At 37.2% G+C, this 18,595-nt stretch overlaps 1 protein-coding gene across 1 annotated transcript in view; it reads left to right on the top strand.

Moving 5' to 3' along the window:
• dntt (deoxynucleotidyltransferase, terminal) overlaps positions 1-18,595 on the top strand; it is a 143,520-nt gene that overhangs the window by 6,394 nt on the left and 118,531 nt on the right. Inside the window, exons 2-3 of the mRNA XM_038284050.1 lie at positions 1,307-1,481; positions 10,847-10,948. Coding sequence (XP_038139978.1) covers positions 1,307-1,481; positions 10,847-10,948 — 277 coding nt within the window. The remainder of the gene's footprint in view (positions 1-1,306; positions 1,482-10,846; positions 10,949-18,595) is intronic.

The raw sequence follows: 18,595 nt of genomic DNA, 5'->3' as shown, positions 1-18,595 counted from the left end.
AACTCGATACTGATACTAAGTAAAATATTCGATACTCGATGTTATTTTCGATACCACAAGGATAAAAACAAAGACTCCAAAATTCAACAGAAAAGTTTTCATTAATAAACAAAATACAATTAATAGATAAATAAATACAAGAAACAATATTTTGAGGTTGTATGCTGTGAACAATATTAAGCAAGCTTGATAAAAAACTTACAAAATTAAAATGAAGTGTTCCTTCCTTGGCTATGCTTTACACCAGGGGTCACCAACATGGTGCCCGCGGGCACCAAGGGGCCCTCAAGGACCACAAGGGGTGCCCTTAGAGTCTTCTGAAAATAGAACAACTCAACAGTGAGCTACTTATGAAATTTCACTGTATTCTGTTGCTCTTCTTTTTTTAATTGGGTTATAGAACATTTCATTGTTTAATCATATATGGCATTTAAGCATTTTTAGAGATTTCAAAATGAAAAAGTCTAAAAGAAAATTATAAATTTAAAGAAACAATAAAGATATGTTTATGATGTATGAAGTTTAGGTGAGCGTTGACCCTTGCATTGGTAGCCCTTCCTGTGACTCAGTACCCCTGAATTAGCCCTCAACTGTAAAAAGGTTGGTGACCCCTGCTTTACACACATAACAATGAAACTAGCCAAACTGGTTAAAAAACAAAAATAATTCTCAGCAGCTGCACCTGTTACAGAAAAAAGTCTGAAACTGAAAAGTGCACAGAATTATTCAATCACATAGTGTTCAGAAAGTGCATTTTCCTCTAATCTGCGCATAAGATGAATGACTGTTTAGGTGCCACTGGTGGTACAGTAGCACTGTATCGATACTTTTTAAAATGAGTATTGTATCCGGACACAACTTTTCAGTATCGATACTTTTTTGAGTATCGATACTTTTGACAACCCTAATAGAAACATAAGTTTATATTAGGGCAAAAGTAACAGTCTTAAACTGAAAATGGATGGTGAAATCTTTTTGAAGAATGACCAGGAATTCTTTCTTAATTTAAACATAAATTAGGGTGTTGTTCTTTAATTTGGTATTCAAGACTGGTAATCAAACTCTTTAATAAAGACGACACATTATTACACTTTACACCACATGGTTTAAAACTAACAACACTACAGTTATTTTACAAAATACTTACTTTATTTATGATCTGAAGCATGTTTTTAACAGTATCGATTTACCTTTATGATGATAAACCTTATAAGGGCATTGTATAGACTTTTTGTGTTTAGTGTATTTACACATTAAAAACTAGAATCTAAAGTAAAGCGACTGTTTTTTTTTTATCCTTTCACAGTGATGCAGTCACACACGTGGTGTCAGAGAACAGCCAGTCGTCTTCTCTCTGGGCTTGGCTGAAGGGTTTCTCTTTGTCGGATCCTTCCACAGTGAATGTGGTGGATATCAGCTGGTTCACTGACAGCATGAGAGAAGGACGACCTGTTGCTGTGGAGACCAGACACCTGATTCAGGTTTGTTGAGGTTATTGTTGATGAATCAGTATATCAAAAAGTTGCAGATATTTATTTATATTAGACACAACATATTATTCATTGTCGTGTTGAATGGTCCACATGGCCACGCATTTTCATACAAATATTCTACTTTAGAGCAGGCATGTGCTTAGGCAGGAAAACCTCACAAACCTGCAGGTCAGCGGCCCTCGAGGACCGACTTGGGCACGTCTGATTTAGACTCTATAGTTACATTATAAAGTGGAAGAAGTCTAACAAGCCTAGATCATCACCACTCCACCATAACATGTGCTGTTGTTCAAATGCCTTAAGGAAACATTTGAGTGAACAAAGTGAACTGAATCAATTCATTAACTGATTCTTTGCCACCTCATTAAGCTGAGGTTAGCGTGAGTGCGTTGGTCCCTGTGGGCCACAGAGCTGCCTTCAGCATAGCACTGCCACTGATGAATATTACACTAACTAGTAATGTTAAAGAAGAGGCTCTGACTCACACACTGACTGAATGATCTGCATTAAGTGAACTATTTAGTGAATGATTCTTTTGAACAAATCAGTTGAAAGACCCGATACTTGGTGTTCAGTACACTCAAATGAACTGCTGTTTCCATCACTAAAAACACAAACTCTGACAGCTTTTATGAGGTGTTTGTGCTAAAAATGCTCCTTTATACTTTTCACTGAATATAGAGCTTTGCACTTGCAGTTTCACTTTGGTCATGTTTGTCCAAAATCATTTGTTTTCAAGCACTAAATCTTTTGGAAGATTGTCTTCCTCTCTGAAGGACCCTCCATGTTCACATGAATTTTTAAAAACTTTTCTAAGAATTGTTACACCGGGACCTAATGATAAACCCTCTATAACAGGGGTCTTCAATGTTTTCCAGGCTAAGGACAAACTGATGTCGAGAAGGAGCGGGAACCCTAATTATATATATTGTATGAAATTGTGTTATATCAAACTGGTCCTATAGTCACTCTATTACAGATGGAGTGACGTAATGAAAGTAATTTCGTCCTGTGATTATTAAAGTATTTCGTTGATGAATCAGAATCAGATGAAATGGTGCCCAGCTTGAAAGAGCTCCTGTGTGTCGGTAAATGGTAAATGGCCTGTACTTATATAGCACTTTTTCAAGTCAGGAGACTTGACCAAAGCTCTTTACACTACATTCAGTCCTTCACCCACCACACTGATGGTGGCAAGCTACATTGTAGCCACAGCTGCCCTGTGGCTCACTGACAGAAGCGGGGCTGACACTGAAAGTCAGAGCCGGGGCTTAATAACCTGACTCCGCCAGATGGATTTGCTCCGCATATCCATCTGGAAACCTTCCGTTGAAGTAATTTTGGGAGGGGGCGAAAATACTGGTTAGCTGATTGGCCTATGTTGGTAATAGACGGGCCAAATAAACCAATCAGATCAACGAAGCATATGACGTACTAACAGAGCGACGACGAAAACACAACCACAATCCAGGCTACTCTTGCTGTTCTTGCCGAAACCAGTCGGGAGAAGAGCAAAAACATCTTTTCCTCTGAGAAAAGCCTCCAGAGCAGTGTTTTGCTCTTCTTTCAGTGAAGAAATACTCTGTAATTCCTATAAAACTTGCTCAATAGCCACGCTAACGCTAGTTTCATTGGCTGAAGCCGCCATGTTCTTTAGACTGAACAGTCGCGCTTCTCGTTGCGTCACACCTCAACCCGCCTCAAAGCCAGCGCTGATTGGACGTTCGTTTGGTGAACGGCTCCAAATTTTCTTTAACGAAGAGTCTCCAGACTGATTAGCGAGTGAAATCTTGAAAGCTCGCGAGATCAGGATGGTCTCACGAGGCTAGGGGCTTAAACCATCAATCCTTTAATTTCAGGGCAAACTCTTACATCCAACACCACTGTCGCCCCTGTGAATGTGTGGATTGATGACTGAAAGACATCTACTGCCTCCATTTATCTCTACTACAGTGTGTTGAATTTATGTTAATGTGTATTTAAAGAAATTTTAATTAGTGGAAAAAATTGTAGGGGGGATATAAAAAAAGTCTAATAGACCAAAACTTTCATGACCCTCATGCAGTACCTCAGTGGACCCCCTAGAGGTCGCGGACCCCCTATTGAAGATCTCGGCTCTATAACATTAAATCTTTTGGAAGATTGTCTTCCTCTCTGAAAGACCCTCCTTAGCCACAATGATCTATCATAATAACAATGATGGTGATCTGTCACTACATACATTGAATTAGCAGCTCCTATAGCTTACGCTCTTACTTTGAAACTTCTGCACTAGGCCCTGTTTACAGAGAAATATATGTTTTCTGAGGTTTTAAATATATTTAGAATATAATGGAATCATTTAAAAACAACAAGAACATGACTCCATAGAAGTAATGTCCTTTCCTTTTTATGTTATTCTCTATTTATAAAAGACATGACTAACACCAGTTGTCTCTTCTTATACTACTGACCCTTTTCCTCTCGGATAACAAGAACGACGTCCTCCGTATTGTGTGAGGGTATCAAATGAAATCCTTCACTGGATGTCAGGGCTTATAGCTTCCTGCTAATAGAGACATAAATACCATTTCACCGATGCATAAAGATTTTCCCTGTGAATGACGCTATGAGAGCAGGGTAGCACTGGTCCAGAAAAAAAGATACACCATCTATATTTCATACCGCAGAGAGAAAAAAAAGATGTCAAAGCGTTGCCAGTGTGAAGAGCCTGGGATCAATATTCAATTCAGTGAACTAATTACAATAATTTCCTACATTTAGAACAAAGATTCCAACTCTGACTTGAAGAGGTTCTTGTTTTTTATGTTTGTTTAGATGAAAGTAAAAAAAAAAAAAAAAAAAAGTATATATACTAGATGAGATCATTCCAAATTTGTCATATAGATTAAGCCTATTTCTTTTCCTGCCACTCATTTTCTTTCTACATTTTGTATTTGTTATTAAAACTTATAATGTCTAAATTTACAAATCAGCTTCTCGTATCCTTTATTGCTTATATTAAGAGAAAAAATAGACTCCTCCAAAAAATCTTAACAGCTATAAGCCCTACATTGTGTCCTTTCACCGTCTTATTACCATTAAGCCTTTCTTGATGAGATTTACCATTTGGTTTTTTTTGCCGTATGAGTAAATATTACACAGTCAAAAACACACAGTGATACTGACCAACTGACTGAAGGTTTAAGTTTCCTGCAAAATGTAGCTGGAGCACAAACCTATTATATAATTTTCCTAATTTTACAACTCTAAATTCCAAATAAATTCAGATTAGGTTGCCGCTTCTTCTGAGCATATTTGCTCTTTCTTCCTCCCAAAATTAATATAAAGAACTCAAACTGCAAAAAACAATTCACTATGACCTGATGGTTTCTCTGGTTTGGAGCCTGACCCTTCCCTTAATGTATTTAAGTCGAAAGTAACATAAAAACCTGGGACACTCAAGTTTAACCAAAGGGAGACTTAAAGGACTATAATCACTAATATAGGACCTCGCAGAGCTGGCTGTCTCTTTTGAGCCCAGAAGTAAACAAGCACAGCAGATGCAAAACATGCAGGTTATTACCGCTCTTTCTTTGTAAAATTTTCAAAGTTTAAAAATACAGAATAAATGTACCTTCAGTCACATCAAAATTATCCTTCTCTATATTTTTCCTCCTCACTAAACGTCATTCAGCACAAAGTTCTCATAAACACCAGCTTCACACAGAGAAAGTTCTGGTTCCGTGCTTCTGAATACATCTGTGTCTCTTTCCTGAATAGAGTCATTAGAAACGCCACTAACCAATTCTTGTCCACTTTTGTTCCCATAGAAAGTACCTCTAGTTATAGCTGAGCTGGTGCTTTCAGTAACTACCCAGAATACTCTTGGTTATAGTCCCATAGAAAGTACAGAAGAAAGTGCAGAGGTGGATAACCCAGGTCCAGAAAGTAAAACCTGCAGAGATCAGTTCCAACTGTTTCCAGCTCCACAACACAAACTAATCACCTGGTTAAGTGAACGGGATGAAGGAAAAACAAGGTAGTGTTTTTACTTTCTGGACCTGGATTATCCACCTCTGTTGCTAAAAGCTTAGGTGCTTTAAGGATGAGCTTGTGTTGCTTCCTTGAATGGAGCAATTCCTTCCCCACAGAAGTACTCCTGCCCCAATGCCTCCATGCTTTTTCTGTTCATCTGAGTCACTTTACTGGGCAGAGGCTTTACATAAACTACCGCTGCTATTAACATTGTCACTGGAGCCCTTTAATGGTGCCTCCCCATGTGATTTAAAGAAATTTTCCCTCCTCACAGTGACTTTTTGACAGCTGAACAAAGAAAAGTCTGCAACAGCAAAATATGCATTAAAAGTGTAATCTTCTTTAAGCAATAAAATGACTACTTTTCAAATTTGTATATTTTGCTGTGTAATTTAAAGGAATAGTACACCCAAAACATGATTAGCCTTCATTTTCTACTCACCCCCATGCTGAACAACACTCTGGAGTACTTTTTTGATATCTCAAATGCATCTGGAGATCTGGGAGGCTTCTTGCTGTCTGCTGACATTCAAATAATGGAGGTCCATGGTGCCCGAGACAGAAAGGTCCATAAAAGTCCACAAAAAACATGTAAATATTCCTCCATACTGCTCGTCCAATGTATTCCAAGTGTCCTGAGTGGGTAGCATCCAGAATTTACTCGAAACGAAGTCATTTAGAATGTTTTTAGAGCATAAACAGTAGTGTATAGGATTTCCTGAAAGCGCGCACATGCGCGTTCACGACGCTACGGAAGCCGGCAGACCACTTTTGTGGACTTTTTTTATGGACCTTTCTGTCTCGGGCACAATAGACCTCCATTATTTGAATGTCAGCAGACAGCAAGAAGCCTCCCAAATCTCCAGATGCATTTGAGATATCAAAAAAGTACTCCAGAGTGTTGTTCAGCATGGGGGTGAGTAGAAAATGAAGGCTAATCATGTTTTGGGTGTACTATTCCTTTAACGCAATATTACCATCAATATATAAATTTAAATATCCTCTCAAACTAAGACTACCATGCCCCATGCAGTTACACTAAGCCCCTGCAAGGGGGTTAGCCCCCCCACTTTCTGAACCACCATGTAATCTTTGTTTTTGATTGCAATTGAAGAGAGTGATGATTGTTCATGATTGTTCAGTCTGACTCTGCTTCTGCTGGAGCTTTATTCCCTATAAAAAAGTAATCTTTCTCTTCTCGCCAGATGGTTACTCAGAGTGCGTGGACGCTGGAAAGTCAATAATTTACTAATTTGCAAGACTTTAATTGTATTGTATAATAATCTGGATGAAAGTGGATTGTGTATAATTACATCAGGCTCTACACTGGAAAATATCTAAATCGAGAAAAGTAATTTTCAATATAATAAGTTCATTTGTTCTTGAATTGAGAAGGTAAAAGAGACATTTTGCCAATGGAACAAGACAATTTACATTTAAAATAAGAAAACACAATTGCATTGTCATATTTTAAGTGCATTTTATCTAAATATCTTATGTCAAGATTAAAAATACTCATTACAATGGAACATCATCTTTTTTAGCTACTCAAATTAAGGGTAAATACACTTGATTTAAGAAATGTTTATTTATTTCTAGATTGTTTTTCCAGTTTAAATCTATGAATATATTTTATTCAAATGTAACGGAAATTATTTAAATTATTTAAGCAGAATTTGATCGGAACTGGATTCCATGTAACTTTAGTTGAACTAGATCAGTTTTTCTTGCAATATTTGTGGGGCAATATTCGTGTAAGAGCCAATTAGAGACAAATTCATTTATAGTTTTAAAAAGCGTTAAAATACAAGATTGATAATTTTGTTTGTTGTTAAGATTATAATTTAATTTAAAAAACTCTAATATTAAAACCATAGAATATTGAAATGCAATTTGAAATGCATATTTTTGGGCTTCCTGCATGCTGTAATTTTATACGTGTATTTTTTATTTGCTTTTACGTACTGTACGTAAGGACTGAGGGGAAAACAGACATGCTGGAAGCAACTCAGTTTTTGACCGAGTTTATTTTATACGAATATGGATGTTCTCTTATTTTTGTTTTCTTTTAATAAACATCACAAGTTGAAGAACTTTATCTGGAATTGCTCGCGTTTCAATACTAGTTGCTAAACTGTTTTTCCATGCGGTACAGAAGAAACTAAAGGAGCTGGAGTCCCGCTACAATTTGTATTTCAAGGAGCAAGAAAAAACAATTGAAAAAACTAAAAGATTAGTGCTAAATCGATTTAAGAAGCATTGCAAAGTAAAAAATTCTTTAAAGCTTTACAGTGTGTAGACTTTACGTTTCAAAGTCAATGTTTCTGTAAACATTGTGAAATATGGTATTTTATTTTCCATTAAGCAGGGCGGCTGTTTGGCCCATTTAAGGAAAATGTGGTGAGATTCAATAATCTATAATTTGAAAAGAATAAAACATGTAAATCAAGTACTGGAGTTTGTGAGGATGTGTGTGCTTTGGAAGACACATGGGTTTAATGTCTCAAGAGGAAATGCGTAGGTGCAGGGCCAAACCACTTTCCACAGGAACTGGAATCTTACTGACCTTCACCCCAAACGCTGCTCTGAGAGGATTTCATTAACCCGCTCCTTTGTCAGTGTCACAGGCATTAATGTGGAAGGAGCAACAATTCTGGGCTGTATTGACGGTTTCAATGTTAACACAATTCTGTGTGAGATGTAGCAAAGCTTATGGTGCCCTTTCATCTCAGCATATGGCGTGCATGGAGAAACTAAACCCCAGCGTGCAGACTGCTCACATTAGCTTAGTTACATCTAAGTCGCAGAGCAAAGGTGGAGAGGACACCGGAGGGAAGCCCAGGAGGGGATGTGTTTCTACCTCTGAGCTTTAACGTCCTCCACTTGTACAATATGCCTGCATAATAACTGAGCCCAGATGGGAGAACCAAGCTCAGCATGCTGATGCACGGAGGTTTTTCTCCATGGACCCACAATGCCATGTTGGATTAAGCAAAGTGCTGTTAAGGTGGAATAGCAAAAGAGAACCCCATCCTGTTGTGCTTTAAGGAATCACAAATAAGAAATGTTAAAGGAGGAAAAGTTGTTGAATGAAATAAATTAAAAGCTTTTACTTATTTATAATTTTTTTTAAGGGGGGGAACAAACCAACCCATCAGTGTAACATCCATTAACAAAAACGGTTTTATTATCCCACCATCTTCACTCCTGTATGACGCCCTTACCAGAATTTTAAAGGTTTAAAGGTACCCAGGAATAGTTTTCTGGTTAGAAAGACTTAACAATATTTCACTGGGATTTTACCTCACCAATAAAGATCTCATAGAACGTAACTGAAGTTGAAGAAAAAAGGTCTAAAAAGGTCTTTCTTGATGGAAACATTGCCCTCATCCAAATCATGCCACTGCAGCTTACCCTGTGTATTTGGCTCTATCCATCTTCCTATCAACTCTGACAGCTCCCCTGTTCATCTCCACACTGTGATCTTTGCACCACTATACTTAACATTCAGACCAAACTGTGGTCTTGTTTGCTCAGATTACCTTCTTCCACATGTTTGCTGTTTTTCCTATACAAGAGACAGGACTAATTATTGCTTTCTTGTGATAAATTTATAGTTTGCTAGTCTTCATAAAAGCCGGATTTAGAAAAGAATAGAAAATCCCTTTGTTGTCCCAAAGTGGGGAATTTATACATAGTATAAATACCGGTAGTAAAAAATGGTCACACAAATCTGGACCTTAGAAAAGCGTTTAAGAATAACATAATAGTGAAGAGTTAAAAAATAAACAAATACTGCACTGTAAAGTGTTTTAATGATATAATACTGTGCACCCAGAGAATAAATAACTAATATACAGCTATAGACATCTATAGGATGAAATGGACAAGTGGGAAGTAATTAGTTACATTTACTAAGTTGTATTTACTTGAGTAACAATTAAAACGCAAAATGTATTAAACTTTTAGGAGTAGGTTTACTGTTTCCTACTTCTAACTTTTACCAGAGTAATAGTCTTCTAAAGTATTGCTACTCCTGCTGGAGTAAAATCTCTGACTAATCTGTCTTCTGTGAGTAATTTGAACTCAGGTAAACATACAGTAAACAATAGGATGGAAGTTTGTTACCCTGACCTAACATATATATATATATAAAATCATAAATCATAAAAAGTATTTCTTATGCACAAATTTGTTCCTGTATATTCATGATATTTATTTGTATTCTTTATGAATCCGAGTCTTTAAAATGCCAGAACTTGCACATATTGTCTGTCTGACAGCATAATTTGTAAACATTAAATGATGTTATTATCCAGCAGTTACTCTGTACTCAAGTAACATTTTTACTGAATACTCTTTTTACTTTTACTTGAGTAAAAATAAGGTCACACTTCCTCCTGAAAGACAGGTAAGGTAAGTTCACCAAAATAAACCACAAAAGTTAAATAATCAAACAAAACCTTTAAAAGTTATAACCTGATTTAAACCAAGATGTTATACTAAATGATCTGTAAAAATGCAAACATAAACAAAGCCGGGATAGTATATGAATGCAAACTACAGTATAATGAGATGGTTAAATCAAGTAAACAACAAAATAACAAATGTATAAACTGAGACAAATGGTCTTTGTCACAATGTGGATTACTATTTTTATATGGACCATGCTTGGTAAATTGCTCAGGCTTGGGATTCTATTTTATAACCTGAGCCACACAGGTGGACAATATTTGTTGATTATAATTTATTTTTCTGAATTTTTTCAGAGGTAAAATAGTAAAAGGGTATGTAAAACATTTTTACTGCACGTTTTTAAGGAGTAAGAAAATGTGAAGAAGCTCTGTGATTTTTTTGTGTGGCATATATCGCCTCCATGGATGGTTTTTAAAGCGATGACATATTACATTTTATGATGATGTGCAATTGTTGCCCCGAATATTAAAAATTAGTTTGGTAATCCTTTTGCAGCTTATATTACAAACGTGGAACGCTTTATTCGAGGAATGAAAAGGCAATTTACAGGAGGAAAATTGGATGATGACAAGCAGATTTGTAATGCCACGGGTTAGGTAGTGTAATGGATTTGGATGCCACCAGACTGTGAGATGAGTGTCATTAGCCTGTTGCCCCGGGGACACATAATCATAAAAATAACTTCTCCAAGGCAAATGGCTGCATTTAGATGTAATTGAATTTGAACTCTTGGCTATGTGTTCATCAGGAAATGGCTTTACACACATTTACAGATTTAGACTGTCAGCAGTTCGGACTCAGAGGAAAACATGACTATGAGTGTTAGTGTGAATGAGTTTCTGGTTATTTCTTGTACACAGGACATCCTGCCGGAAGCTCCTAAGGCTGCCCCTGTGAATAAGGTTTCTCAATACGCCTGCCAGAGACGGACAACCACAGAAAACTACAACAAGATTTTCACAGTAAGAAACTCTTTAAACGCATTGACTTTCAGCCACCTGAGGCCGACGGTCTTACTTTGCAATGGAAAACTCTCCCCTAATCTGTTCTGCTCTAATTGGGTAGCTGGCTTGATTCACTCGCCAGCACTCTGACACAAAACAACATTAACCTCCGAATGAGCAGCATCTGCAGCCACAAAACACTGGAGGCAGAACAGCTGACATGCCTGTGATCCCTGCCGCAGGAGGGCAGACATGGACACGCCCCGAAGCTCCGCTGCCATATCCATCTCCCACCTTGTCAGTGGATTCATGGATCTGTCTTTCTGCCATCTGTTGCTGCGGATCACAATGATAGGAAGGAGGAAAATCAGCAGCTAAAGAAGGGGTTACTCAGATTTACTAACTGAAGTGTTAATGAGTGGGAAAGGAACAGAGGCGGATGTTGCATTCATAACCATTTGCAGCAGCTGCAGGTGGTGAGTGAAAAATGAGTTGAGGAAGAAAGAAACAAGCTGGTGTCAGCATGTAGTCAACACAATTCCCTGATTTGAAATTAATAATTGCACATTCGCCGAGGCTTCTAGTGACAAACGGTTTAACTGAGTCTTTTTTTCCTTGGAATTAGAAAAAACACTCAGAAAATTCACAGTTACAATCAATGCAAACAAAAAAAAAACTCTCCATAAGAAATATATGGATTTATCTTGCATATACTAGTATGACCCACTGATTTTTATTGTGTTCTTTTTGAGTCAAAACAACCCTGATCCTTTGAGGCAAGGGCACCAGTGGTTATTTGCTCCTTAAATCAAGAATCAGGAAATATTGTTCCCAGCAAAGGGTGCACATGGTATGCACCAGTGCTTTGATAGGGGCTATATGTCAAAGTAACAACTACAGGGATGGCAAGACACAACGTTTCCAAGCAACACTGCTCAATGTTACACTGGTTGCCATGTTTGTCCAGGTAAACAAATTACGGACATAATGAACCATAAAATCTAAACGAAAACAAGATTAATCAGATCAAGCGGAATCTTTAATTACTCTGTGGTCCATTTCTTAGGCTCATGTTGAGACTTTGTTCCCATTCAGCTGTACACAGGGGATATCATCGCCACATAGAAACTCAAATATTCCATAAAAATAAAAGTTACTTTTAAGTCATACATCCCATGTTAATTTACAGGACAAATTTGGAAGACTGCTGACTTGCAAGTTGTGGACCTTCATCAAAACGCCCTATGGAAAGAGTACTCTACAAAAGATTGCTTTCAAAGAGGGTTGTAGAGTCAATCAGAACATTTAAATATTACATAACCAGGCTCAAAATGAATATGTTTCAGCCATAATATGTTTGCAGCTGTGGCCGTGCTGAGAAAAGTCACCTACATTGAGTGCAGCAGCTGACCCTGTTAGGCTGCAGGTCCGGCTGCAGAAAAGGTGCTAGAGAGAAATTAAGTTCATCTTGGTTCTTTCTCTTCTCTTGGTGGAGTGATGTTATTCTAAAAATCATCAGGACAAGGAATCATGAGATGCTGTAACTTTTCCCGGGAGATGTCTGCAAAACCAACAGATGACCAGCGCATTGAAATGTATTCCGAAGCATCTTAATAATCGACTTGACTCTGTGCCTCTCCACTCTTACTCTAGACTCTGAGACGTTGATTTTTAAGAAATATCGCTTACTTTGGTCCACTGGGCAACTGTCCAGATTTTTCCCCCCCTTAGCATAGGTAAGACACTGACCAGAGGTGGAAAAAGTACTAAAATATCATACTCAAGTAAAAGTACCAATACTTGGATGAAATATTACTCAAGTACAAGTAAAATTACCCATCCGAAAAATTACATAAGTAAAAGTAATAAGTAGCTAATTTAAAATGTATTTTAAGTAAAAGTTACCTAGTTACATTTAAAAAACAAGCTGTTCAACGGGGCAGGGGCATGTAGTGAAAATAGGACAAGGAGTCATAAATCATAAATCCAAAACTATTTAGTTGCTGCCAGTTCAGTCACCTTTGGCAGACACATATGGCATTGCATGATGATACTGTTGGCCCTCTTGAATTTAAATGAAAAGCAGTCTTTCAAATGTGGCCAAGGATTTTCGTTGTTTTGGGCAGCAGAATTCGATGTTTCAGCTAGCATTTCTAATGAAACGTTCTCTAAACCGTTTTCGCTCTCCTGGTCCACCTCCATCTCGTTCCCAATCTCCAGAGATGGGAAGTAACGATGTACAAATACTTCGTTACTGTAATCAAGTAGATTTTTCTGATATTTTTACTTTACTTTACTACTTATTTTTATGGCGACTTTTTACTTCTACTCCTTACATTTTTACACAAATATCTGTACTTTCTACTCCCTACATTTAAAAAATTGGCTCGTTACTTTAGTTTTGAATCATTTCAATGGAGTTACCGTTATTATTTTTCACGTCATCAATATCAAATTCGATCTAATTGGATGGGAATTTACGTTGCATTTGACGCACCACTACAAGATGAATCGACAGATTCTGCGGTATTCATTGGCGGCAAATCATTGCAGCTTGGTGGCGGTGGCGTTAGCATAGTAGCATGGACGACGAGATGATTGAAAATGAACACAACGGAGATCTTGTCCTATTGGCAGACATCCATTTAAAATGTAGGCAACGGCATGAAAAAAGTGGTTTCTACTTTTACTTTTATACTTTAAGTAAATTTACAAGCCTTTACTTTGTTATTTTTACTTGAGTAAAGAAGTTTAATCAGTACTTCCACTTTTACCAGAGTATTTTTTAATACAAGTATCTGTACTTTTACTCAAGTACGGAAAGTGAGTACTTTTGCCATCTCTGCCAATCTCCTACAGAAAGACTTGGCGCCTGGTAGCCTAGATCTACATGCTGATCACGTCACTCACTGTAGTGCTTCCTGGCCCGATTTTTTGTCTTCCTTTCGGTTTTCCAACGTTTTTTTTTTCTCAGTAACGGATGGGATTTGTAAGGTAACGAAATACAATACCTCACTCAAAACGTAATAGAGTAAAATTAAAATTACCGATTTTAAAAACTACTTGAAAAATACAAAATACACAAAAAACCTACTAGATACAGTAAGTTGAGTCAATGTATTTCGTTACTTTCCACCTCTGACATGTCTCTGGTTCACACAGGCTTTGACATGAGTAATGAGGCATTAGAAACTCATGTGTCTTATTTTTTTTGCATTTTGTTCTTGATGTCTTGACTCAAGCCTCAGTCTACTCCTCATGAAGCTTCTTAAATGCACAGTCCTCTGAAGGCTGTGATTATCCTTGCTGTTTGTACTCTTTTTGTATCATATTTTTCCTTGAACTCAACTTTCTATTTATATGTGTGAACACAGAATGACGTAAAGACCCGAGAATCTTTAACAATGACCTTGTGACTTATCCTTTATGTTGCTTTCTGTTTGCTGATCAACTTGCAGATTGGGATAAATCAAAATCCCTTTTCAATGATCTCATGTAATGAAATGTATTTCCCAAAATTAATATTTTGGGAAATAGAGATCTGACATATTTCACTTGAGTTATGATGAAACTGTTTCAGTCCATGAAATGAATGAAAAAACCATTCAAATCAGTCACAATATTCTTATTTTTTTTCTGAGCTTCTTTTTGTGGGTAATCTGTGAGTTGCCTTTTTGTTCCTAATTTGCATTTTGTTGAGTTATACAAAACATTTCTTTATTAATTTATTTTTTTTGGGAGGAATATGAAGCTGAGAAACGCCCATGTGTAATAAGGTGAGCCAACTGCCAACTCTAAGTGTGGGAGTATGGAGACCCCTTGATGAGTTTTTGTAAGACCTATTAAGCACTGCTTATGAGGGCCTGTGAGGCATCTGCTTCATAATGAGTCTTTGCTTCCCAGAGAGGCTAAATGTTCATATTCTTGGCGCACGTGCAGAGCAATTTGCCCACATGTTTTTGCACGTGTGTATTAAAACTCTACGACTCATACACATACTTTCACATGTGTTTGTCTACACCAATGGGCAGGTGTACATGTGCACAATCACCATGTTCTCACCTGAGGGAGGCGGCTGTTCAATTTCTTATCCACGGTTTCTTTCCACGGCATTAACTCCATAATTAGCAATCCCTCTCTGTTTTCCTATCCCCATGATTAACTCATTATCTCTGATAAAAACACATGGACAGAGTGTTTCTGATTATAGCAAAAGGTTTTTATAGCTTGGACCTGAGAAAACTAAAGGTAAAACACTTCTTCCTTCCAATCATCAAATACAGAAATATGAAAAAAAACAAAACAAAAACTGATTTATATTGACCTTTGAAGTTAAACCAAGTCCTTAGAAATTATAGTTAACTAACCAGACAGGAGCTCTGTAATGGAGTGGTGTGTGATGCTAATGAGGAGAAACCAATTGATCCATATTGATGATTCACGACGTGCTTCACTGCCTGCTTGGTTGCAAAATACTCTGACAAATGGTTGCCTCTCTGCCGTATTTACATTTGTATATCTGAAGCACTGGCTTCATGCTAACATCTACTATGCCTTGCTGAACTATTTTTACCTCTTTAACGATTTCTCATGTCACATTACAGCCACAAATCTCAGTGCATTTAATTAGGATTTTATGAGACAGACTCATACAAAATAATGCATCAACATGACACATGAGAAAAACTATACATGATTTTTTTTTTACACCTTTTACAAGTAAAACATGAAGGTGTGGCATGCGTTTATATTTAGTCCCTTTTATTCAACTGTTTTTCTTCAGGATAGATAGAAAAGCTGTTGAAAAATCAGCAGGAAAACAACGATATACATACAGCCACACAATAAAACCAGAATCAAAGGATATTAATCTGTAAGATCATTTGATGAGAGTTGAAAGTAAATGTTCATTAAAGCAAAAACCATAATCCCTCAACATCAAAGTTGACTTCATACCATATCACCCTTTCAGTGTATTTTTATAAGGTATCTAGCTACAGGATCAATGTAAATCAGTTATTTTACACTGGGTGAGAGAATTTGTTAAATGAGTATATTTTTTTACATTTGTGAATTAAAAATGTCCCTGTGATGCTTCTGTCCTTTCTGGACTTTTTTGGTTCTGTTTAAGTTTTCTTTTTGATTATTCAGTTACACTTTGATTAATGTCATTCTGTGTTTTCTGGGTCTTTTGTTTCGTTTCCGTTTTGTGTCATTCTAGTTGTTTTCTAGCAGTGTTATATTTCTTGAATTACTCTCAGTTGCCCCCTTGTTTCAGTCCTTTTTCCCCTAGCTACCTTCTAGTTGCCTCTACCACACCTGCACCCTATCAGCTGATTAGTCCATTATTTGTTCTATCTCCCATATATACACCCCAGTGTCTCCTAGTTTTTGGTTCCTGAGTTTCTTGTCGATTCTTAATGGGTTATGGCGTCTGTACTATTACTTTATTAAATTTAGCAAGAAATCATCTCTGCCTCACTGTCTCTGCATATGGACCCTCAACAAGTACACACTAACAGTGACAGTCCCATCAAAACAAATCAAAGCAATTCTAAATAGTGTGCAGTGGAAATTTTCTTGAACATCTATTAATTAGAGTTTGCCCCTTGAATTATGGAAGTCAGTAATGTGAGATAAAGAAAATAACCTGAATCCTTTGCTGTTCATTACAAGAGTTATTCATGTATTTTAAAAGAGAAGTAAATTTATCAGTGAAGATTTTGCCGAATTTTAAAGTCTTGTTGTACAGTTGTTAACCAACAGCATTGGGGCTGATGTTTTAATGAAGAAATGGGGGCAAAATTTTACAGCAATTAATATAGAGAGTGTCATGACTCAGAACAGAGGACCCAGTATTCAAGGCAAGACTGACAGTAGGATTACTCAAAAGCATTAATTTAAAACAGATCCGCAGCTGATGGGGTGTCTAAGGCAGAAATCTCTGCAGGAGAGAAACACGGGTTAGTGACCACGATAATTTAGGTGGGCTGCCAACAAGATGTTGCCCCACCCAGAGTGTCCCAGATGCTTCAGCCCCGGAGAACATGCAGGAGTCCGAAGCCAGGTCAGGCAAAAAGATCAGAACAGGAACAGGAAGGCTCAGAGGTCCAGGAGCCCAAAGACAGTTTGGTCAAACCGTTCAGAGGAGAACAGGCAGACTCAGTGGTTGAGAGGCAGAACAGGTCAGGGTCAGGTAAACAGAAACACCAAGGTAATGCTAAAAACACTCAACACTGGCTAGAGAGAACAAGAATAATGTGGCCCTGATGACTGGATTCAAGCGACTTAAATAGAGGCAGAAGCAGGTAGATCAGATGAGCAGTGATGAGCAGCCGGGCAGAATTGGACAGGTGAATGAAATGAGTAATTAAAATAGTAATCAGTGCCAAGATTGTGACAGAGTGGAGCTTGAATAAAATAGAAGTTGTGTTTTCTCTGACCTATTGCTTCTGAATTCTCTGGTCATCTTTGCTGATGAGGTTTCAAAAGAGCCAGAATCATGTGGATTCTTAAGTGTGAGGCTTTTATTTTCTCTTAGCATAACTCTGAATTAAGGATATTTTACCTGCAAAAACAGCTTAATTGAGTTGGATTATTTTTTTCATTTTGAGAGGTCCTAGTTAATATCTGTCACTAAGTAAAATTTTTAAGGTAAGTTTCATGTGCTGGTAAACTGTAAACGACAGACTTTAATATTGTGGCTCTTTTTATGGACACAGGAAACAGGAAAAAGTCTAATCACTGCTATGAAATTGATCTCAGAGGGGAGAAGAAAGGTACAAGTTGCTGCCTCCCTAGGCACCCAACTCCATTTCCTCTCTGACTGATTTCATTTTAGATTTTATTTCTTTTCAAACATTACATTACATTTTCTCCCACTTCGCTTTCCATCCATTCCCTTATTTGTCTTTAATTGAGGCTATTAGTTCCTCCCTCTCCCATTTATGTACGGTTTGCTCTACCTTTTCCTATGTTCTTCTCTGGATGTGGCGACGCCTATTAGTCTGGTTGCTGGTTTATTGTTAAAGACACTTCTGGTACTGAAATAAAAAAAAGATCACTCAAAAAACTTAAAACTGGAAAGGAAGTTGCCTTCGTACAATGAAAAGAAATTCCCCAAACTTTACCAACAAATCACAGAAACAAACTCCATGCGCTGCTGAATAATTATTCGATTCTTCTTTCATAATAATAATAAAATGGTTAATTTTGTGCATGAAAATAAAATAAACACCTAAGTAGTTATGGTTCCTCTTAGATTTTATTTTGTCTAACATCTTTTTAATTGTTACGAAATTTCATGGTAAAAAACTCCTCAAAACAACGGAGGTTGCAAAAATAACATAAAAACAAGTAATCTGCCTTTTAATGGGTTTGCATATAGAGGAGTTAATTAAAAACAAATAGAAAATAACTTGGAATCATTTCTGGCTTGAAGGGCTGAGAGGAGCATCTGGTGGAGCAGGAAATAGGTGGCGCAGAAAAGTGTCAGGTACAAAAAATAGGACGAGCATAATCTCTGCAAAATTGCCCAACTACTAAGACGTCAATCACACACTGTCTGCAAGCAGCTCTCCATTCCACAACCATGTGCTATTGATTTATTTATTTCTGCTCCCCCCTCTCTTTTACACCTGAATGACTCCTCTTTTCCCTTTTGTC

Source organism: Cyprinodon tularosa, unplaced genomic scaffold (genome assembly GCF_016077235.1).
Source record: "Cyprinodon tularosa strain WSP-4 unplaced genomic scaffold, ASM1607723v1 ctg199, whole genome shotgun sequence".
Lineage (NCBI taxonomy): Eukaryota > Metazoa > Chordata > Actinopteri > Cyprinodontiformes > Cyprinodontidae > Cyprinodon > Cyprinodon tularosa.
Note: the sequence above shows the minus strand (reverse complement) of the source record. Positions and strands in the feature narration are given on the sequence as shown.